At 40.2% G+C, this 23,596-nt stretch overlaps 1 protein-coding gene and 2 long non-coding RNA genes across 5 annotated transcripts; 1 reads left to right on the top strand and 2 right to left on the bottom strand.

Annotated features, from left to right (window-relative positions):
• Nucleotides 1-202: 202 nt before the first annotated feature.
• stck (LIM zinc finger domain containing stck) lies at nucleotides 203-23,087 on the bottom strand. 3 transcript variants are annotated; one of them, XM_022802980.2, is made up of 7 exons: nucleotides 22,363-23,087; nucleotides 4,058-4,229; nucleotides 3,527-3,786; nucleotides 3,085-3,313; nucleotides 2,730-2,855; nucleotides 2,200-2,291; nucleotides 203-1,807 (listed from the first exon to the last, which is right to left on the bottom strand). In XM_022802980.2, the coding sequence occupies exons 1-7, from the start codon at nucleotides 22,428-22,430 to the stop codon at nucleotides 1,681-1,683; spliced, it is 1,074 nt and encodes a 357-aa protein (XP_022658715.1). In that variant the 5' UTR covers nucleotides 22,431-23,087; the 3' UTR covers nucleotides 203-1,680. The 3 variants fall into 3 exon arrangements, with proteins under 3 accessions (XP_022658715.1, XP_022658714.1, XP_022658713.1); XM_022802979.2 differs by lacking the exon at nucleotides 22,363-23,087 and adding an exon at nucleotides 19,650-19,811; XM_022802978.2 differs by lacking the exon at nucleotides 22,363-23,087 and adding an exon at nucleotides 14,087-14,818.
• Nucleotides 4,248-8,494, bottom strand: LOC147756287 (uncharacterized). The gene is made up of 4 exons (XR_015326946.1): nucleotides 8,049-8,494; nucleotides 7,091-7,225; nucleotides 6,234-6,335; nucleotides 4,248-5,716 (listed from the first exon to the last, which is right to left on the bottom strand). It is a non-coding gene; the product is annotated as an uncharacterized LOC147756287 (long non-coding RNA).
• LOC147756288 (uncharacterized) lies at nucleotides 11,769-19,618 on the top strand. The gene is made up of 3 exons (XR_015326947.1): nucleotides 11,769-11,999; nucleotides 12,428-12,557; nucleotides 19,225-19,618. It is a non-coding gene; the product is annotated as an uncharacterized LOC147756288 (long non-coding RNA).
• Nucleotides 23,088-23,596: the final 509 nt, after the last annotated feature.

Raw genomic sequence — 23,596 nt, forward strand, 5'->3', positions numbered from 1 at the left:
GTATACTTGCTATACGTACAATGCGGGCATTACGGGACTGGCACGTCCTGCTATAGTCCGGCCACAACTCCGTGAACAAGAAAAAACAGCGGTCATAGAATGAAGGATCTATATAGTTTAAAGTTATATAAAGTTGTATGGATTCACATGGATCTAAATGCAGACGCATATATTAGACGCTAGACATAAGATAACAGCGGTATGTGTTAATTAAGTTTGTATTAATGCTACAGTTAGGAGAGGTAGTACGGTATGAAATGAATTGTCGCCGTCAGATTCACAAATACTACTTTCGTATCAAATCCTATTGCTAACACAAACGGTGACCTAAATGCACTGGATTCAAGACATAGCATATCTCTACGTTGTCGTATTCATTTCGAATTAAGATATACATGTTACACAAAAAAATTTCTTTGTGAATATACGTACGTAATATCGCTTTAAACTGCTTTGAAAAAAGATTCCAAAAAATCATCTCCGGAGCTTTTTCCTAAAATTCAATCGAATTAATCAAGGTCACAAACAATCGGACATACAGGAAATGCGAGCATCATCGAGTTTTTCGCCACCAGTTAGCCGGCAAAAAAGCCCACATACAAAGATACTATTACCATATATAAATGCCTATATTTTGTAATCTCTATTTCATCATGTCATTGAAAATGGGCGCGTAAATATAATGTAGGTACTGATTGAAGTCGTCTGCAATGGCAGAATGAACAACTCGCGCATATAATTACGATTTTCATTTTTTCTTCGCTAGTTCGGGTCCGATAGCTGCCCATTAGCAAAATTTTAAGGCTACTTAAGGTAATGTACTAGCACCTTGCGCATTTCTGTCAGAAGCACACTCTCATAACAAAATGAAAGTCCACTGTATAATAGCCGCCATGGTAATCGCTGCCCAATAAAAAATAGCGTTCATAGAAAACGTAAATGTATATATGCTACGGGTCACGTGAATTACACGTTTTTGGACGAACGAATTAAACGCAGATGTCTCCTTGCGCCTTCAGATTTGCTTGTTAATACATTTATATAACGATATTAATAGATCAATGTTATTTACAGTTAAAGTTGGTTTTAATTTACTCGGCCTGGCCATCTAACCAATGGTCGAGGTCAAAGGCATAAAGCTTAGCTTTGTCTTCTTAGCACCCACACACAGACACCGATGGGGGACTTAATGCGTACAAAGCCGTGGATTTGACAATTGGGTACATGCCACGCCAGCTTTTGGATAGCCTTTCACGAAGTAACTTCACCCATAAACGTTGTAAGGATCAAATACATGCAAGTGCGTCTATTTTAAGCTGCTAGGCGTATGCATAAAGGCGTGATTTTCGCTATTGTCGCATTCTCGGTTTTTTAAGTAAACTTTTCCAAAGGTCGCGTTTGATACGAACTGTTAATTTTGAACGTTTTTGTAATCATGTTCTTGTTTGAGTAAATGTATTGTTTCGTACGCGCATACCTATCGTCCCCATTTCGGTTTCTTATCGCCTGTCTATACATTCCTAAACAACTAGATGTCGTCATTCGTGGTGGATCATTGGTGTAGAACTGTGCAGAATTTTTCTGGGCATATACAAAAAGATGACCAGAAAACCTCCTGCGGGTTACAAGCACAGCGAATAGGTTAGCGCTGCTTGATGAAAACTTCACCGGTTTGTCCGTCTACGTGGTCTGCTGTTTTTTGGGCGGAATTTTGTGCAGTTTCTGTATTCTCTTACGAAGCTCTGAGGGGTATTTTTCGTAACATCGTTTGCACACGGGTTTCAAGTCCAGCTCGTAGAACTTGGTCCTAATGAACGCATGTAGAGAAAAGAATAACAAGAACACAGCCAAATGCACAATCATTAGCAAAAGTAGAACGCAAAGAGTCTATCACCAGTTTATCGATTGGAATTTGTCTTCATATATATCAGGCGAATGTATGCAAGTCTAACTCTAAAAGCTTTACCTCATACAATTTTGTAACCATACAAGATACAAGCAATTATTCACTAAATCAATTTCTAAGAGAGATACAAAGCATATTATTTGCTATGTTGTTTATTAGTCTATAGGAACTTTATTGGCATAAATAATAAATTTTCTCATTAATATATATATATATATATATAGTCTCCCATCCACAAAGCTATGGCCATATGGATAAGGTAAGTGATGGCAATGGATTGCGCAGGCCCTTACTTTTGATTCATCTTTTCGTTGCACAAAGAGCATGTGAAGTGATTGGCACACCATGCCTTGTTTAATGCAGTAAATACATCACCTTCGATCACCTGTAACGAAACGTATCATGATTACAGGCCCACTTCTACGCATCCCGCTATCATCATCATCACCAATTCCATATACTTTATTCTTTTCAGCTTATCTCACCATTTGTATCGTTTGTATTGTACGAGATGTGGCCCATTGTATTTGTCCCTGTTACTGGGCAGAAGATCGAATTGCAACTCCTACGCTTATAACAATAGTGATGGCAACATTAGAAGATATTTTTGACTAGCTTGAACCTGAATAGACCTACTGAAAAGATCATTAAATTTTAATGTCGGTACGGATTGTAATGACTGTATGGCAGGTATAGGAGAATGCTCATCAGGCTCAGAAGTCACTAGTTTTATGCAACGCACCTTAACTCTTAAAAATAGCCACAATTAACTCTCAATTGGGCATCACGTTAATGGAAGCTGCGTTGGAAGCGATGCATTTACCTTGTTGCAAGTGTAGCAGAGATTTCCGAACAGCTGATGATAGTGTGTCTCGCAGTAAGCCAAGCCCTTTTTTTCGTAGTGTTTATGGCCCATGAATGGCTTCTCGCATTTAGCGCAAACGAAATGCTGGAAATTTTCGAAAACCAGGAATATAAACGGCAGAAGGTTACATTATTGGCAGAATGTGACCAAGTCTTGAGGCGTACATTCAGCTTTAGAAAACTTTAATTGTACACTTACAGACCGAAATTATTAAACATAACCTATAGAAAACGTATTGGCAGCCACGTGACATGATCGGTAATCAGCCAAAGGCGCAATTGAGCCTCTATTATTCCACATGCGTTTGTCATACCTCTACATGCCAGTGTTTTCCCAGCGCCGTTACAACCCGCTCCTCGATGGGCCTACGGCAGGCTCCACAAATTGGAATGCCCATCTTATCATGGCATCGGAGGCAATACAGGTCGCCCTTAACCTCGCGCGCTTCAGATGTCAACTCAACGCTGCAGGTCGTACAGTTGAAATGGTATGCGTGGTAAGGTTCGTTGCGCCACTTCAATGGCTTGTCGTCGATAATTCCACTAAAACAGGCCATCGACGGGTACACTCACATTAATAGATAATGAAAAAAGGATACTCATACGGATGGTTACTTGTTGTACCTTTGTACATGAATATATCATTACACTCAGCTATACACGTTATATTGGAAATACACTATACGTATTTTAAAAATGATTTAACCCTAAATAGTATCCACATAGATAAATTTGTAAATACTGAATTGTCCTTACTGGCATTTGTAGCAGATATGCTTTCCGATAGCGGCCGCCTTTTCCCGAGCATTGCATTCATGACAGAGTGCCCGGTTTGCGTTCTTGATAAAGCCACTATCAGCAAGGCAGCTACTGCAGATTTCGCAACAAAAGCAAGCCGGATGCCAGCTTTTGTTCATAGCTTTGATCACCCGACCGATGATGAATTCGTTGCATTTTCCACAGGACGGCGCATACAACACGTGGAAATCGTGTTCACAGTATTTTCGGCCCTCGAACTGCGGCGGCACTCAGAAATGAGAAAGTTAATTTCTATTCTAAACAACTGTTAGTTACCTCAGTCAACTCAGCTACTGAATACGTCGCGGAGGTCGCTTTGGCTTCCGATAAAAAAAAGAGCAACATCGAAATTGGATCTTCAGTGCCGTCAAAAGTCTTAAAATATGTACGTACATATATACTATTTATATTCAGCCATAATAGCATACGGAAAATGACGATACAGTAGTTATAACCGCAAAAAGCGAAGCACAAAACGGCGAAGCTTACCTCATAGAAAACGCCGTCAGGGAACGGCCGAAAACAGTGCGAGCAGACGAAGCACGTCTGATGCCAGGTCTCCCTGTGCGAGTTGACGATTTTTTCGTGCGGCTCGAAGCCTTCCCCACAGCGATGGCATAACATGGAGGAAAGCGACATAACGATTGAGTTTGCTGGATCACTATAAGAGACAGATAAAGGAACAGTAAAAAAAATATTACTTATCTCTGGCTTTTATTCACCGAAATTTCTGCACTGTATAATAAGACAATGGGTTCTGAAATACGGTGCCTAAAAATAATTCCGTTGAATAATAGTTGTGAGAAAAGAGCGCGATATTTGCAGATTGCACGCCAACTGTGAACGGGTTATATAACCGGAGTATTTAAAAAACTCATACATTCACCTTGGTACACTTGAAAAGAATCTTTAATTTGATGCTATTTCGATAAGTACATGATTATTCGCTTTGTAAAAGGATAGTTAATATTATGAAAGCCGCCTTTAACACCCTGTCAAGCGGAGCGAGCAGGACGATCACTATAGATCGCAGAGAACTGAACGACTCATTGTCTTTTTTTTTGCTAGTTAGGCAATGTTCAGGGCGTAAGATATACCGCCAATACTTAATCACACCTTATGCTAAGAATAAGTCGTCAGTCACAAGTGAGCTAGATCTCGATTATCACAGACACATACGGATGTAAGATCACGTGGGTAGGTTCACCAAATAATTACTGCATTTATTGGGCGCCTTATTTCGTTTGATCAAGTTCTTTTATTCTTTTGCCTATAAGTTTTTATTACATAGCATACCTCACAGCACTGAATCTCACCGGAAAAGTGTACCGTGTTTCAGCCTAGGACAGATTGATCAATGGGTTATAAAAAGTTTATTAAGCTCACAGTAATCGTGAATTACTAGTTGCAAACTTAAACGACGACTGTAAGAAACCACCTGAGATACTTGAATAATAACCGCGTTCCAGCGGGTATTCCGACAAATGCATCGTAAGGGAAATTTTACAGTGATGTTGCCTTTGATTATTCTAAAAACGTATAACCTAGACCATCGCCAGTAACAGCATTTGGTCAATAAAAACTGCATATATTACAAGCATCTGACTGTTTTTTCATTCTGTTACAAAACGGCAAAACTCATATTCATTGTTTACTCAAAATATGCACTAGGGTTCTACAGCAATCGGGAATGACTCTGACGTACAGCTGTATAGATGTTCACCAGACAATCAATCTCCTAACCTGTTTATTTGTCAAAGACTCCCACTTCATTCGATCAGAGCAGAAAAACGCCCCCGCATGAGTCAAAAGACGGCTGGCAAATCCCCACCAAAGCTACCAGCGCAGCAAGCTCAGGAAAAAGCGACTTCTCAGGAGTGGGACACCAACACAGGTTTTTAGGGATTTTAGCAACAAGGGTTTTAGCAGACTGGTCGTACGACGAACATTAGCACTTTGTTCGCATAGAACAAATATGAATAACAGTCCATTCGCACTTGATCTCTACTAGGATGGATATCTTTAGTAGTTGTCAATAAACAAAATCGTGCTTATTTATTCCTTCTTTTTCTCAAAGACAGAACGTGTCTTGACACCCGTCAGCTTCAGATTAGAGGAATCATCGATATGAAACCTTCAGTGTTGAACCTAAAACACGAAGCTATCGTTTGGTTAATGTTTACATGCATTTTCAACAACGGTCTAATATAGAAGGAGATAAGATTCTTATGGACAGAAAAGGTCAACTAAGAACACAATTCAAATAATGACTGCAGTATAGTGTCGGTAGAGAAGTACAGAATTATAAGTATGCTCGACTGTTTGCCAAGTGAGATATATTAATAGAATATAACTAGTCATTTGAATAAAATAGAACTGCATTTCCGAAATTCCTAATTTCAAACACTGATCAAGAGTCGATCTGATACAGACTTTGGCTTGGAACTAAATTATATCCTGCCAGCCATTTTATTAAAAGAGCGTTTGTGGCTACAGTGTGAAATTTATACTTACTAAAGAGGTTTGAAAATTGTAATTTCTAAATATCACATGTGTAAGTAAACTGGATAAGTTAAAAAAGGAAACAAGTAGAGATTTATAACGGGCAATGGTCTAAATTATAGGTCACAATAGCCCTACGTGTTGTTTTAGATAAAATGTTTACCTTTGTCTATCGTTTTTCAACCAGATTCGATTTTGTTGAACATCATCACAATCCCAGTACTGAGAATAACGTAACACTTCGCCTTTTGAGCATCGTTACAGACTAAAATCGACGACAGAACAATATGATAAGGACCATTATCATACTACGACTACTACAAAAAATATCTCTAGGCGTATTTTAAGGCATTCCCTTTGTGCAATCATTCACAGAGCCGCAACGAATGGCTACAGGAAATGTGCCTTTGCAGGTACCATATTAGCAAACATTTGTGATACATTCTAGAAACGAGTAAAGTATCAAGTACTGCTAGTATTCTCGTCAAATATTATTTTTGTTAGAATCCTTACCACGATTTCGGTCAACGACATCATGCGGTATACCGTATAGCCCAGCTAATATTTACTAACGCTGTATATCAAATAGGCCTTGGCTAATTTTGGCCTGCTATCATCAGAAACTTGATCTCGCACAAATCCGAACGGGAAAAGAAATCATTTTCTCAATTATTATACAGAACTGACGCTAACAGCAAACAATTCGTTGGTTATTTTTTGTTTATACAGACACTCCCAAGCGACACATACACACACAAATTGCGTTGTGTCCACCCGTACATAGGCTAGCCCACAGCTGAATTCATTGATGCAACACCTGCATCTCTGTTGCTGTTGTTTAATGCGACTCTCGTATAGACAAGTTCCTTTAAAGAGTTGCTGTTAAAGGCAACCAAATGGCTCATATTTGCTCACACGCACACGGTAACTGCCCGAAGATCAACGACCTGCTCAGCGAAACGTTGTCAATGTCGACCCAGTTATTGTGTACATGTACGATTCTAAGCACTGTAGTAGTACCATCACTATTTGTGTTGTTGTTGTTGTTGATGCTTCAAGCGCAAGCACGGTCCATGTTCTAGTATTGCGGTGGTTGGGATAAACATCAGATGACTATGGGTCAATAGGCTGCAGCTATCGAACAAATGCTTCCACCTACAGGATTTAAATAAGTAGTTGTTAGTTGATTATTAGAATGTTAATTACTCCGCGCAGTACTCGGTATCATTTGGCGATGTATACAGACTCACACGCTCCGAACTAATAGACTATAATAACAACGATGTCGTCGATAATGGCAATGACCGCACTAATAAGGAAGCTTGGTACGTTCGCTGTAGTTAACGGATGTCCTAGGTGGATCCGAATGGTCATAATGCCTCTAGTTCCCAGCTGTGTAAACGATAATCATATTAAAATAGTTAAAGGCTTGCTAAGTTCCTATGCTTGACACATGCATCAACTATGCACCGACGTAACTTTCGTTTTTATCTGACGAGCATGTTTGCACTCGTCAAACGATCTGTTTTATAGACATACGGCTGGACTCTTCGACCTAATCAAGCGTCACGGTGTTTCGTCGTTTTTCATAGCTGCTCTATACTAGATTTATTAGGTCTCACATGGTGCTGCCTGGACTTACACAGTTTACACTCATCGTATTCGTCAATAATCTATTGATTATTGGATGAACTTCACGATCAGACACCAGAAAAAACGGAATATTTTAATCATGCACTGTTTCACAGCATTACATGATAAAAAAAAAAAAAAGAGATTACATAACTATAAGTAACTAACAGCACGATTATAGGTCGGTCAACTAAAATGACAAATTTAGCGCGATAGCCGCTCATGCGAAAGAACGGCGGTCCATCGAACACGAGGTGTTATTTCTTAATAACCTTATGTGCTTAATGTTAGTCACTATCTTAGTTCCCACAATGTTTTTTCCATAATGTTATTTTTTGTCACCTACCCGAATTTAGTATTATTTCTTTAGTATATAACGCATCTGAACATCGCCGTAACACGGGTAATGAACACGCTAAATACGATGCAAAAGCGCAGCGCTACCACAAGCTTATCTTTATGGAAGCTATCCCCTCTGCACCGCTAAACGTCATCACCAGCAAATACAAGGGCCCCGTATCTGACAAAACACTTAAAGTAGCACCCACGGCTACCACAAGCAGAGGCAATGGCAGCAATGACATTTTGCATGCCAATGTGCATGTTTGTCAGAAAATCTATTCACAGATAACATCATCACCTACTATGTCTTTTTTAACCAATGCCTAAACAAGCGACCGCATCGTTAACGCGAGGGGTCTTTCTGTCTTTTGTGTTCCTTTCTGTTTATATTTGACAACACGAATTCCGTTGTAGCATAGTGGGCTACCACTGAACAGAACAATTAAACAGTTTCACCTTCGCAGCGGCTAACGTCGTAATGTCTATACGCGACTTGGTAACGCCCGCGATCCGACTGACTAGAGCATTCCGCCTTTGACGTAGGTGTTGACATTTGCGGTGACTGGTAAGAGTCTCTTATCAGCAACAATCCCGTTATCACTAATTTCCTTATCGTCATGTTCGGTTAAGTCATACGCCATCATGAAAACGCTCCGACTACTACTGGATGATATGACACAAGCGAACTCGGAACGTTATCGGAGGTAACACTAACACACCACCGCTTAATGCCTTTTTATATTTGTTACTGATTGCGCGAAGTGAAAAGAAAACAAAGAACAGGTGATAAGTCAGGGTCCGACGAACGGCTTGTGCATGCGTCAGTTTGGCTCATTGGTGGTCAGAGATGAAAGTAGATGCCATCTTTTCGTGATGATCTGTCACGATGGTCGCAAGCGTTTCTGAGCGACCCACTCGTCGCTGGCCCGATGCCACCTCGCTTGAAGGGTGGTGATGTGATCCACGATTGCAAACACAATGGAGCACATTAAAATTAAATGATAAAACGTGGCACTTCGGAATTTTCAACAGAAAAGTCGTAAATAGACGGAACAAATTTGTCGATTCTCAGGAACAAGTAGCGAATATACATATATTAAGCTGTAACCGTATCCGAGTTTTCAATATTGAAGTATTTTTAATCATGAGCCGTTAGTAGGCAAAATCTGACTAGTAGATACTTTAATCTTCTAGAAACTTGTAAATAAAGACTACTTAAGTTTACTCCAGAAGAGGTAGGTTCTTAAAATAAAAAAAATTAAATCACAAAAATCAACATTCGGTGGCCAAGTCTTTGTTCTTTGCGCTGCAAAATTTCATTAAAGATTGGTGATAATATTAAACAAGGAGAAAAACGGTACGCGAATGGTGCAAACGTTTCAAGCACAGATGGGAGTGTTGAAGATCAACGAGGAAGTGACCGGCCATAATTACTTTCTGGAGCGGGGAAAGCGGTATTCAACGTTGATATAAACCTAAGTCCATGCGATCACTGGGGTTTTCATATCTTAAAAAAGCAACTCGTGAACAAGCATATACCACTATCAATCGACTTCGAGATGTCATAGATAGAGGACTTGCATAATGGAACACGGATGCTAGATATATGGCTATCCAGAAGTTGCGGAAGGCTGGGTGAAGTCTGTAAATATCAAAAAAGAGCATATATTAAAAATCATAATTTTACCCCAATTCGTTCAAAAGGCAATATTAAATGTACAGTAATGGCCGTATGACAGTCATGTGATTACGATAATAAAGCGTCCCAACTAGGACAGCACCAACTGGCTTTGCCTCGCGCCTATTTTCTTATTAAACGCATTTTAATTGTGCAGAAGTAAAAGGCTAATTATACTTATAATTTTTAAGGTACATAAATTGAAAGAGCCCGTTGACGCAATACAATTTTTATACTGATGACGTTTCAGCGCGGACGACGCTGGCGAGCACCTGGGAATTCCCTCATAATGGTATGGTCTTTTTTAAACATCAGAAATCAGAAAGAAATTTCAGCTGTTGACTTACAATTAATCAAATTGGCATTACGGTCTATAGAACACGCGAAGTTTTCTATTGAGTAAAGAAGGTGTTTGGCTAATTGGTTTCATCTTCCATGGAAATATTTTCGAGATAAAGGTCTAGCTACATAGGGAAAATCACTCTAACCCTACAACGTTAGAGGGTCGTTTTAGGTCCAACAAGCAGAGAGACAAACAAATCTAAGTGTTAAGCAGAATAAATGGAAATAGATATAAATAAAAATAGACAGCAATAAATATTTTAAAAATTGACAAATTCTGCATAAGCATCATGCTCAGTCAAGCAGACGCCGGTTCGAGACAGAAAAATTAGTAGCTTTTCAAAGATAACGGTAAAAAAGTAGTGTTGAATAAACACGTTCTGCTAAAAATACACTTTTTCGTAAGAGGAAATGTCCCAAGGCTAGTTTGATGACGAGTGGCCTGTTTAGTGCAGATTAACACTCACTTCTATTCTTTATTCACTTAACTAGTTCGTATTATTGTTTTACCTACAGTATGGGCCGACATTTTGGACTTAATCATAAACCTTACGATGAAACATGATTTTAAAAAGACGCCACTTCGTTAGCCCGCAGTTAAGGCTATATTTTTGAACATCAGAATGCCTTACTGGATACTGTCCGTTAATATAAGGACGTCCTTGTTTAATCGGCATTGAATAAACGACAGATTTCGGAAACATTGTCAACAAAGGCCTGTTTCCTCTTCTACAAGACGATTAAACTGAAACAGGCAGGTGTTTGGTCATATACACCCATCATTATAAACGCTGCCAGTCTTCCACGCTGTATTTTTCCATCTTTCCAACCTACCTAAAGAACATAGTATTACTACAATATTCCGTAAAATAAATTAGAGAGTGACCGAAAAGATGAAATGTTACATTTCAAATTAGTAGAACTAATGGCCGTTGAGTTTGAAGGTCCGCAAACAGTTCTGATGACTCTTGAGCGTAAACTGACACAATCATTCGATTTGGGTTCTCAATCGTCCCATTGTTATCGTATTGAAAGCAGTCTTGAATTGTGAAGTGTTTTATCTCACCAAGTAAATTTTATCAAGTGAAAAGACAGTTGGACGCAACTGAACCACCCGCTTTGTTCGCGGCCATATATAGGTATATATAATCGGAAAAATGTAATTTTAAAATATCCATAGATTTATTTAAATAGTCTAGATCCGTGTTGTTCCGATAGCAGTGCGAAGAACCAATACCAATTGGTATCTAACTATCAATACTGCTAATTGGGATACCAATTTTTAAACCCAAATATTTGGTCTTGTTTCATTTATATGACCTTGAATTTTTTTCTCCTAAAAACAATAATGCCGTGTCGCTTTTAATCACGAACCACTTAAAGCCGACCCCTCACCACCGACATGCACTGTTTAATAATTACTATAATACTGATAAATATTAATAATAATTAATATTTAATAATTACTGTATATCAACGTTTACTAAAACGTTGTAGATTTTCCGAGATATGGTTCGTCTTGAATAAACATGCACTACATATTATCAAATCCTGTTAAATTGAAGGTAGATTTCATCTCGCTTGTACTCATTCTACGTAACAGCGTGTCACTTGAGTATTAACTTTGCTTTGCCGGCAAGGCTTTCCGTTCCTCAAAAATTCTGATCCCATTGTGAATCGATGTCAGGTGAGAAGGCGCTCTGGGTATCGAGATTTGCCCCATTTTTTTAATGTACCTAGAGAAGTTGACGAGACAAGGAGTGCGTTCAGTCTCTGATGGCCGGTAGAAGTAATACAGTTGCTACTTACGAACTTGTTCGCATTGTGAATTCACGATAAACATGCAAAACGAGGATCTCAAATTTAAACCGCCTCTGCAATCTCTAGATGTTCCGCTTTGCTACAAAAATGAACTGGCTCAATCTACAGAAAAATGTAAACAAGAAAGCAGATGTGCATTGAACTAAATTAGGGAGAACTGTTAAACTAAAAGCATGTTCACAGTCAGATCTTTACATTGGCCAAAACACAGCGGGACGACTCGCCTTACAGAAAAAGTAAAGGATACCAGTTTATGTACTTCAAAATAGGGACCATTGGATATCCGTGACTGAAATATTATGGCCAAAGTAGTATTCATTTTATACTAGTTTAGTTGTTCGATTAGTCCCAAATCTGCTCGGATTCTTCCCAGTCGAACGCAAATTAGTCTGTCGTGTTTTGTCCGGCCTTTCCATTGGGGTGCATTTGCTCGCCATGAGCATTGACCTCGCAAGCACCTCTGTGTGTCTCAACTTTGGAGTCCCATACAAGAACAAAATCGTCTCACTATCTTCCTTGGATCTTTTCTTTTATTTCAATAGGTCTTCTAGAGCTTCTCTAGAGCGGACCACGTTCGATACTCTAAGCACGCTTCGACCTACTTGTGACACTGTTTTCGCTCCTACCTACAATATGCTGGAGATGGAAACAATGGAGCCGCAGGGCAGCAATGTATGTAAAGATACAATATTCCTATTTACAACCATAGCTTTTTTGGCCTAAAGCAGCATTAGAATGCACCTATAGGACAAAATATGCGATTCTCATGAATACAGGCCCTAGAATCCAGTATGGCATTAGTCACTCAGGTATATGCCTTCAATGCACTAGATACAAAGATCCCTCGGAACACTAATAATACAAGTTTCATCAATTTATATACAGATCCCTTCGGCAAATATGATTATTTTTTTCTTCGATGCTATAGGATGACTGAGCAAACCGTTTGACATTGCGTCGCCTATTTTAAGGGTGTATAGCGAAATTTATTTTTTGTTTCAAACAAACGGATCACCCTCTTTAAGTTCGACTGAATTTTTTCTTCGAAACTTTTCAACAGAACTTCTACACTTGTGTACTCTGTACGTTAAATAGCAGAAAAAAAATCAAATTAGCTTCCGCATCAGTGGAGTCAAAGAAGACAAGAAACATTTAGTCATCGGTTTGTCTCTCTTTTCCCAGAACGGTACATGCAAATACAAGGAATCATACATCACAATATTAGATCTGTACGACTATCACCGATTGAACTGTAATTACTATTTACGCCGTTGTATGTGCTTTGATTACCACTACCGCTGCCGCCACTAAGTAGTCTTTTACTGGTTAAAGCTGCAGTCTGCAAAATAAACCAGCTGAACAAACTGCTTAGCTCATACTACATACCTAGTTGGGAATAGAGAGCTCAGGAAAATCAAAGATTGCTATTGTGATGTCAGCGACGCGTCAAGCCCAGGAGGAGCTTAATTCTGATAGAACGAGAGTACACCGTCATTGCGGGGCAGCATTCCGCTCTATTCAGGCATTCAATATGTCAGTCAATGGACCCACACTGTTCATAACGATTCAATATGCGGCTGGCCTGCAGCCTAACTTGATAAAACCATCTGCACTATAGAGAGAGAGAGAGAGAGAGAGAGAGAGAGAGAGAGAGAGAGCGAGAGAGAGAGCGAACTAAGATCCTGGGTTTCCTAACTGAGTAACGCATCGTAGCTTTTAGTTGCTAATAGGTGAATCTAAGAAGGCGACACTATTTGTATGATAGATTCGTGCAAAATTACGCTTAATTTTGCTACCAATTTGTTGTTATTGCGTGCAACATTCTTTGATTGCTGTAATGCTATTGACAATATGAGACATCAATCGCTTGGAGAAACAAGATTAAACAGATAAGTGTTCTTTCAAACGAATAACTGGCTAGTTTAACAAAAAAAGAAACACTATATTTAAAGTCTCACAATTTATCGAAATACGTTTGAACAATAACCAGTTTGAAAACATATGCTTCTAAGCACGTGCAAGCGCAGCTTTTCGATATATAGGATTCTTGGGCACTTTTTTCCGGAAGTGTATTTTTCATCAATAGTCGTGATCCAATTACTCTCATTACTACATCGCACTATTATGCCGTATATGACGTTATGCATGAATACGCCTACAAACGTGCGAACTATCTAGTAGTAACATTATACACAACGTACTTGATGGGTGTTGCTAGCACAGGAATATCTGGTATGCCTCCGCCCGATGATGAACCTGACTGTCTTAAAGATCCGGAACTTAGGCTGCCATTGGGAGTGGACGACCGGAAAGCGTTGGGTCTTCGCGGCGGAATTGGTGGTCCACCGTTTACATATAAAACTCCATAGTCACAAGAAGCTACATCATATTCGGACTCTACCGAAAGGTTGGCCATACCGGAGTCAAGGTTCTCATAGAGCGGATGTGCCGTCTCCTGGTGTTGTTTGCCAAAGGGCGATGGATCCATCGTGATATCGTTTTTTGTCAATGATGATGATGGCTAGAAAAAGGATGCTGATAAATGCCTCAACTGTGACTGAACAAAACGTTCGTTCTTGGTAACGAATTTAAGTGACAGATGCAAAATAACAGGTTGACACGTCGACAAAGAAGGAACAAGCAAAGATTTACGTCGCCTCCGGTCACTAGTCCCACTGAAACGAAATATTTTTACTCATCACACATGGCTGCAGCAGCCGTAATCCTGGTATAAAATGTAGCGGCTACGAAAGAACGTCAGTCGATTTATAGTGTAATCTCAAGTAGAACAGTACATTCCGGCCGTTAATGCTGTCGCCTGTTGAACTTTCGGCGATGCCTCCACATGGACAGGATGGCGCATTGATTACTCAACACACAAGAGCCTTTTAATAACCGTCAGTTCGCTATGACTATGCTTACGAGCTATTATAGTTGATTTTTGCTCAGAAAGTCTCGTCGAGATGAACCGATGTCTGTCTACGGAGTTGTGACAGTATGTTTGACGATGTCAGCAGCCAGCGGAGTTGCAGTTTCCATCAATCGCTGCTGCAATGCTGGCGTTCACAGCTGCTGTCATAGCAGTGATACCGACTTCGCTGGCATAAAACGGAGACCCAATATTTTTTGGTAACCTTTTTTTTTGCTTTTTCAACTTGCCTTTTGCTGTACAGCACCATAGGGCTCACAAACACGATGTTCGATCTTGAGTTTGATCTCTTCAACATCTATCCATCGCCTTTCTCTTGGTAACTTCTTATCTGTCTCGTTCGCTCACTTTCGATATATCAGGTAACTTTCACGTAATTGGCTACGAGGCAAGCGGTCAGCTAGCATGCACAGGAAAACACTAAATACTGGACACGCTAACCCAACAAAGGAATTCACTTATCCAGAAATAACCGCGTTGCCTCCCCTGTGCTAGTATTCGGAGGACTTCAGTTGCACAATACCGAGTGCATATGCTCAATAAGATCTGCTGGTTTCGTACTGTCAACGTAGCAAAACCGGTCTCTCTCACTGTACTGCAAATGGTAGCATCACCGTGACTATTAACCGCTAGGCGAAACGAGTCACTATCAGTAATGATGTCCGTTTCGTCTGCCGTTGTTCCGACGGCAGACACCTTTCTTTTTCTAGAGTTTCGTGAGCAGAGAGTCAGATTCCTTCCAGACCGACGCTTCGTCGTTCTGCTGTTGTTCCAGGCTCGTAAGCTGTACCACCAGCTCTACTTGACTATATCTGACCAGCGCCGCCACAGTAATCACCACTTCCACTAATCAGAATTCTTTAGGCCGGCCTCGATCAAGCCTCCTTCTTGTTGCTATACGCTCGGCGGCAATAAAAGTATTAGCATCATACTCATGATCACCAGCTCAAATAAACACCACCTTGACCGCTACAAGGCAGTAGCATCCATTTAACTACACGAGCACCAGTACGAGCAAAGCTCCCAAATCGAAACAACGTTATGTATGCACATATATGTACTTCAAAATCGTATATTAGTATTTGCTACTTCCTCTGTTATAGACGGCTCCAGTATCGATATCATCGACGCTCCCTGCGTCCAACGTAAAAAGGATGCTGCGAAGGCCGCCAGTAAGGACCATCGGGCCAAACATCAAATAGTAAGTTCATCAAGTTCATCGAGAACCCAGATACCAGATACTCCGTATACAGTGGACTACTACACCAGGAGAGTTCCACAGCCAGTAGCTTGAACAGCAGAAGCGGCAGCGGTGCCACGAGCGCTTACGGTCGAACCAGAGCTAGCCGTCAAGACAGACAAACACAGTTCTTGTGGTAGAGCGTCTCAGTAAGTTGACGGTACCCAGAGAACGTTCGTTCGTACTTTTCTATTTTTCTTCTGTTTTCTGCTGCACTACGGAAACGGTATAAAAGTAATAACAGCAGCGACAGCTTACGATCACATCAGCGCTACGGCCGCTAAGGATGTTAGCGCCGCCGGCGCCACGGCTGCTGTTGCTGCTGCTGCTGCTGCTAATACAGCGAGTGGTATTGTCGTTATTGTTGTTGTTGTGGTTGCCGCTGGTGTCGTTTACGGGCTATGTCTATAAGAGACACCGCCAGATGGCGTCACCGGCCACATGGGCCTCCGTAGGTTGGCTGCCATCTTGCAAGATGAGCCAATGCAGCCGCGGCGGGAGCAGCAAGAATAGACAGAAATAACGTAGTCGTAAGCACGGAGCAGGAGAGCAGGTTCATAGAAGTGCTAGATCGCTGTTATTGGTTTAGTTAGAGTAATAATATTACAATCATAAAGACAACGTCGGCACGAGTAGCACCAGAAGCAAAATACCGGGCGATGGTAAATATTCACGTCTTCATGTTCAATAATGGATAATCGAAAAATTTATAAAATGCGTGCGTACGATTTGATACCCGAGAGTCCTCCTCCGCCAAAGTTGGTGGCAAAAATAAAGGATAGAAGAATTAAAACCATGATTCTCATGTGGGAATGATTTTTACTTAGAAATAGGGGCAAAAATTATTTTCGTTTTAAAGTAGCTGCTTCTATGCACTTCTTATTTATCTACCGGATCGCGGCCAATGTACTTGAAGGACATCTCTCTAAGCATATGTGCATTAACAGGAGGTTAATTAGTTTTGCTTAGAGTGTAACAACGATAATGTTTTGAATATCTTACCTTAAAAGAATGGTAACAGCAAAAAACTGGATAATGAATGAACTAAATGATAGGTTTTGAGCTATTATGTTCAGTAACATGGATATATAAACGCGATTTAAGTTGTTTCACTAATGAAATATGTGCTTTTTTATACTAGTAGGCTTAACAGAATATCTGATGCAGTAGCCAGTAGTAGCATAGTAGCCTTTTGCAGACGTATCTTATAACTAATGCTTCCTGTTTCTCCCTAGGCGGGTTCGATTTTCAGTAGTGTAATGGTTAGTACCGTGAACTTAAATCCAGCGATCGAAACTCGAATCTCAAAAAAACCTAATATCTTCTGATGTCCCTTTTGAGATACTGTTTATCGAAAACTCATATAGCCTAAATTTTTCCAATTAAATTTCAAAAGATATCAAAGCATAGGCGATTCAAGTTTGAACGAGTATTGCTAATGTACTGTTTTCCCTCGCAGCAAGACAGTATTGAAATAAACCTATTCGGAACTTATGCTAGCTTAGTTACAACTGAGCCAGGCTTACTAATTTGACCGGAATAACGTAAAACGACAATTAGTTTGGGATGAAATAGCTAACTCTAATTGCAGCTAACTTCTAATTGGGTCAATCAGTAACTTTAGGCGCAGGGTAATTTCAGGTCTTAGAACGTCATCATGTTACCACACTCTTGGACAGATCTAAGCTAGACAGCTAATTCAGTCATCCAGCTACAAAAATAAAAGCATGTTTTGAGAACCCATGTTGAACTACCATGCACAGCAATACAATAATGTGAAACTGATAGTTTATATCAATACTTTGAACAGTATCCATATATGTCAACAGCGTTTATATATATATATATATATATATATATATATACGCAAACACGAAGAACAAAAAGAAATTCTGTGGTTACTATTTACATGAAATATCTAAATGTTGGGGTCCCCGAATATTGCTACGATTGCATGCATCGTAATATTAGTGTAGTCCAAATTATCACCGAAATCCATGTAGCACCTTAATACAACTATGACGCGCGAATAAGCGGACACCTGCCGTGAGCCACTATAAGCTGGATTTTGACACTTTGTTTACTCTTACCAAGAAACATTTCTACACATCCAAAAGGAAAGAAATTGCGTTTTGAGCTATATCTTGAATCTGGTCCACAGGCTCACCTTCTACTAAAGGCCTTAGTACAGCTGCCTTTGTATTGCTTGATACTCTTCAAGAAAGATAATACTGGGAGCAATATGGAAGAAGCACGTCAGGAGGGGCTCAACGCATAGTCTTTTCTATAGCCCTACATCCAAATTGTACCTATGCTTAGGTTCGAATGACAAAGTAGGCAAATACGTAATTACTGCGCTATCGCGGACTGCTTTTGTCAATCTGGTATTGTCCAAACAGTGGACGTTTTCACATTTCTCATACACAGTAGAGGTTGTGACACGAATTTGTGGTTTAAATTCCATCTACCCTTTCACCCGCTGCAATTTCACGCAATATGCAGCTCATAAATAGAGGAAACGCGTCGTTCGACTGCGTGAATGAGCAGATTTCAAACGGTTTCCAAAAGCTTCGTCGATCTACAAACCGTCCCCCTTTCATGGAGCTGTATATGGACTGACGACGTGTATTATACGCCTACTTCTGTTGCCATCCACAGCGACAGCGCCAGATAGCTACGAGATCTATACAAACAGATGATTAGAAAGGATAACCATTGTCGTAAACAACTTACTGGTATGTGATTTTACTGAATGGATGTGTGACTGAATGCGTGAATGAATCGTATCTAACGTTTGCTCAATAGCAGTGAGTAGATATAAATAGTTGAACGTTGGTCCTTTGACACAGCGTATTAAAAAACGGCGTTAAAAGTGAAGTATCGGGATCTCTTCGTGGGCTAAATACGACTGATAGAATCCGGGAACGCTGCGGTGCATAAACTAACATACGTCAAGAAACACAGAAAACTAATTTACCTCAGGAGTAGTAAAAACCAACCAACTTGATCCAGGGCAGAACACATGAATTAGTATTGGTTGTGATGACGCTATTTAGGTAGCAACGCTTCAAGAATAACACATGAAACAGTCTAAGCAAAAGATGAGTCGTATTTTTGCGACATGTTTAATAACAAACGTTTTGCTGTTCTCGGTGTTTTCGCCCCTTTAGTCAACTGCATCTTGGTACGTTTTGTGTACTACTGCGATCGCGTGGATGGATGCCATCAGTAACGGTACTATACAAACAACAACAATAGCTCATTTTCGTTGGAGTTATTTAATGGCCAAGATCGTTTCGGCCGTTTCTATGTCCCATATAACCTGCTGTGAACCCGTATAACCTGAAGAAATGCCCCCCCCCCTCCACCAATGCACGTATAACAAAAAAAACAGCTCAGGTTTACTCTTTACATTCCGTACAATAGAAATGAAGATCCTCGGACAAGCGGATCAATACGTAGTCTAATACGCAGCCTATATACATTTAACGAATTAAATAACTTTATAATAAAATGTATGATTTTCACTGTCAAACAGTTTTGCACTGAATTTATCCAGGCAATCTATTCTATATACACAAACGTTGAAGCTTACCTTTTTGACCGCAAAAAGTGTGAACTTTTTGTTGCCGTGCTTTGAGCACTCGCGAGCAATTGTGATACCATTATAATCTTTACACCCTAAGGTGAACACCTTGGTTAAATTAGGTTAAATCAACATTAATAACCATTCCATGAGCGGGGTCTATATTGTTAACTAGTCTCACTACGTTACTTCGCATCTTCCATCGTCGACAGTGGCCACGGCAAGAAATGGCACCCTATCATCGATAGGTTTTTGGGTAAGTAAGATATAGAGAATGTACTGACATGATCCGATGTTGGCCAACAACGACGACGATGACGTCAGCGGCTCAAACCGGTATTATACTCAGGGCCAATCCAACCGAGTAGTATCGACCTCAACCCGGCTTGACTTTACCTCCACAACGAGAGAACAGCAGCAGCAGCTGCTACTAGAGACATACAACTGATATTACTTTTCTCCGAAAAGGTTGTCCATTCAAGCAAAACCCATGCGTAGGCTCAATATTGATGTGATTGGTGCTTACCGCGAAAACGATGAGTCTATTTTCCGTAAACTGTTTCATTTCCATTTTAGAGAGTTTAAGTGATTCTGCTCTAATTGGTTCATAGAACCGCAAGCGACTTGGACAGTGCTTATCCAGGAATATGTAATGAATACTGACACAATGTGATCTTCCAGGAAAAAGCATGCTCCATAAAGCCCGACGCCTGGAGGCAAGTCACTCATAGGCGGTCATTTGGAAATGATGTTATATAAGAATTTAGTTGCGGTCGTTTTGAGATGTACCAGTAGGTGGTAATGGGGGTAAAACCACAAGCTGCGCCAGATTACCAAAGCTTCAATAGCTCTGACTGATTACTAGCTGTTGATGTTTGTGCAAACGAAGAAACATTATGAAGCGATGTACCCAGTAGAGAATTTAGTACAATATAAAGCGCGTAATCCGTGCGACGAATCAAGGGAATACACACCGCCGTGATTCGAACGATACACGCTATGTCATCGGCTTTAGTTATTGCTATTCAATGATGGTGGCATTCGATTAATCAATAATGGCTTAAATACGCAGAGATTAAAGGCAAGAACGTTTTTTTTAAGTTTAAATGTTTCAGTATGTTAAATACATAAATTGTGCTTATTTAAATAGTGCTGCATGTTAAAAATAGCCATCCTGTCCCTGCTACGCGCGATCCTTTCCATGCTGAACACACGTAGCATTTCTAGTAAACCATTTACTTCGGTCATCCATCCCTAGTAATGAGTCGCTAGAAAATTTCAGCCCCATGATAGCCAAAAGCTATAACTAATGCCGCCTTTGAATATAACGCAGCGGTAGCCTGCCATTCTACCCGACCTGGTTCGACATCGATTGTTGCCAACAATGAATCAAGACGAAACTATCAGTGGCTTGTTAAACTCTATTATATCTATACCGTAGCAGTTTTTTTTGCAAATGAACCATACCACACAGTTGCTTGTTATTAGTTGTTACTTTAGTCATATGTGTTGAAGTGAAGCACATTGAGGAGGTTGCGCGGCTATGAGGCTGCGTTTATGCTTCATGGCTTTTGTAATCATATGCAAACCCGCTTGAGACGCAAAGCTATGAATACGAGGCTCCATGCCGAGTATTGGTCAAGAGCCAACGCTACTCTACCAACTTTGCTCCTTTCGTGAGTTGGTAATCAGCACTCCAGTCAGCCTAAATGAAGGCACCATTTACTCACAGCCTATATATGTATCGGTTTTTTTAGGTAAAAGTGTATCATAAATAACACAACGTTTACTGTGTTTATGCAAAAATTACCTCCCTACGCAGAATTAAACAGCAAAAAGCTGATAATCTTTTTGAAAAGAGCAACAACTAATACAAGGCCTTCCCTTTTCGTTTCTCACTATTCCGTGTCGCCGTTGTCGCTTGTGAATCCTCTAACAGCGTTGGGCTATAAACAAGCGTTTACACAGTACGAAATTTGTGGAAATCACCGTTGGGAAGGGTACTATTCAAGGTCTACTATCTAGACCAGTGCTTGCATGTGCCCGACGTTGCGTTTAACCTCGGATAAAAAGCCCATGCTACTGACTGTGGGCTATGCTGGTAATTAAACTTTTCATTTGGTAGATTAGGTTAAACTGGGGTATTTGTATTAGGCAATGATAATGTTAAGTAACAATAAAGGAAACACATTACTTATAGTGACCATACTTGGAAAAGGTGAAATTCTACTCTGCCATTGAGAGAGCCACTGAGAAATCGGTTCAATTCGAAGCTTACGCTGTGTGCGTTTCAGAAACTTAATTTTCTAATGTCTCCCCATGTTAGCTCCTCTGAATAACCTAAACATCGTTATACGTCTAATAATACATTCTAATAACCCGTTGTCGAGCCCCGAGCATTTCGCTTAAGTTATAACCTTACGAAGGAAGCCTGTGCTTTACCTAGACACTGTTATAAATAACACGTTTTCTGCACATCTTAATTAGCTCTATAAACAGGGCCTATTTGCGATCTCTATGTTTCTTGTTTTTATCTTTGAGAAGTTGTTATCTTTATTTTCTTTATCTTTGCCACTGCAATGAAGTCTTTGTCACCCAATGCATCACCGAGGCATTCATATAAACTACTGTAGTAGTCCTAAACCATATAAAATATATTCTAAAGTATACGATAAACGAATACCATTTGTTACAAAGAGACTAATAACACTAACTAACGTACTCATTATCGAGAAGAGCTGCAATATCGTCCATGGTCCATTGCTTCCTTCGACTAGGTATAGGTTCCATTGTTTATACAATAATTGTATCCCAGTATACAGAGTACGTCAATAGCCGATTGTGTACAGTATACTGAACCAGATGCGCGCCTTCTAACCCTACTCCCCGGCATCCGCTTTTTCACACTATATTTCCTTTTTCTCGATTTAGTATGTTCGAATGTAGCTGTACCCGATTTGATTGCAGTTATTTCACTATATATTCCGAAAATTGTTAACAAATGAAGCTCGAATCACTTTTCACTCGATGGAGTACTGAACTAGATTGGACCAAGCACCGAGTTATTCATCCAAACGCCATCACTCATTCCACGAGGTGGACTCTCGTTCAACTACGGATGGTAAACAAACCACCATGAAACCATCGGTTCAGCTGCTCACTAAAAATGCAGTAGGAAAACACCGACCGTCAATTGGCTATAAATCTTCAACAGTTCCACAATTTCACCAAGGTGGTGTCCCCGTCATTAACAGAGGCTTTTTGGGAGCGTAGGTAACTGACGTTTCAACTTAAGATAACGGTACCTCTACTAGATTGGGCGCGTACTCTTCAGTGAGATCGTGCGGTTTTGGGAGCCTAAAAGACGAAATCGCGATAGGTAATTCGTAATGTTGGATTGAGGCATGAGCCTGTCGTTACCATAGCGGGCACCGTAGTCAGCTGGTGGTAGTTGTTGCCGGCGCGAGCGACGTCATCTCTTTAGAAAATGGTCTATGGTGTCGCTAACAATGTATGAAACAAAGCACAATAAGAAAGGTAGCAAACAGACTAGAAACGATAAAGTGCTAGAAAAAAAAATCGTGTTTATGACGATGACCGCCGCTGACGGGCAATAAAACTGACAGCTGGGATCGAGAAATTAACAGTCGGAAGCGCCTGTCGTTAGAACCGATGTGCCGACGGCTCGTAAGAGTCCAGTAGTACGCGTCGATTGTTTAGCACCGGTATCTATGGCTGAGCGCTGTGCTATTCCAAGAACGAATGATAAACTGGTAGGAAAATAAATTGTAGATAATTTCTCTCCGTGTGATAATCTTATGTTACTTTGCATCTACTTACCCGAAAATTGAGAACGATTAGGATTTAAATCACAAAAAAATATGCATATTACTACATTGTATAGCAATATAAGCGAATGATTAGGACATGCTGAACGCTTAACTTGAGGTAAAGCT

Source organism: Varroa destructor, unplaced genomic scaffold (genome assembly GCF_002443255.2).
Source record: "Varroa destructor unplaced genomic scaffold, Vdes_3.0 BEIS01000004.1, whole genome shotgun sequence".
Lineage (NCBI taxonomy): Eukaryota > Metazoa > Arthropoda > Arachnida > Mesostigmata > Varroidae > Varroa > Varroa destructor.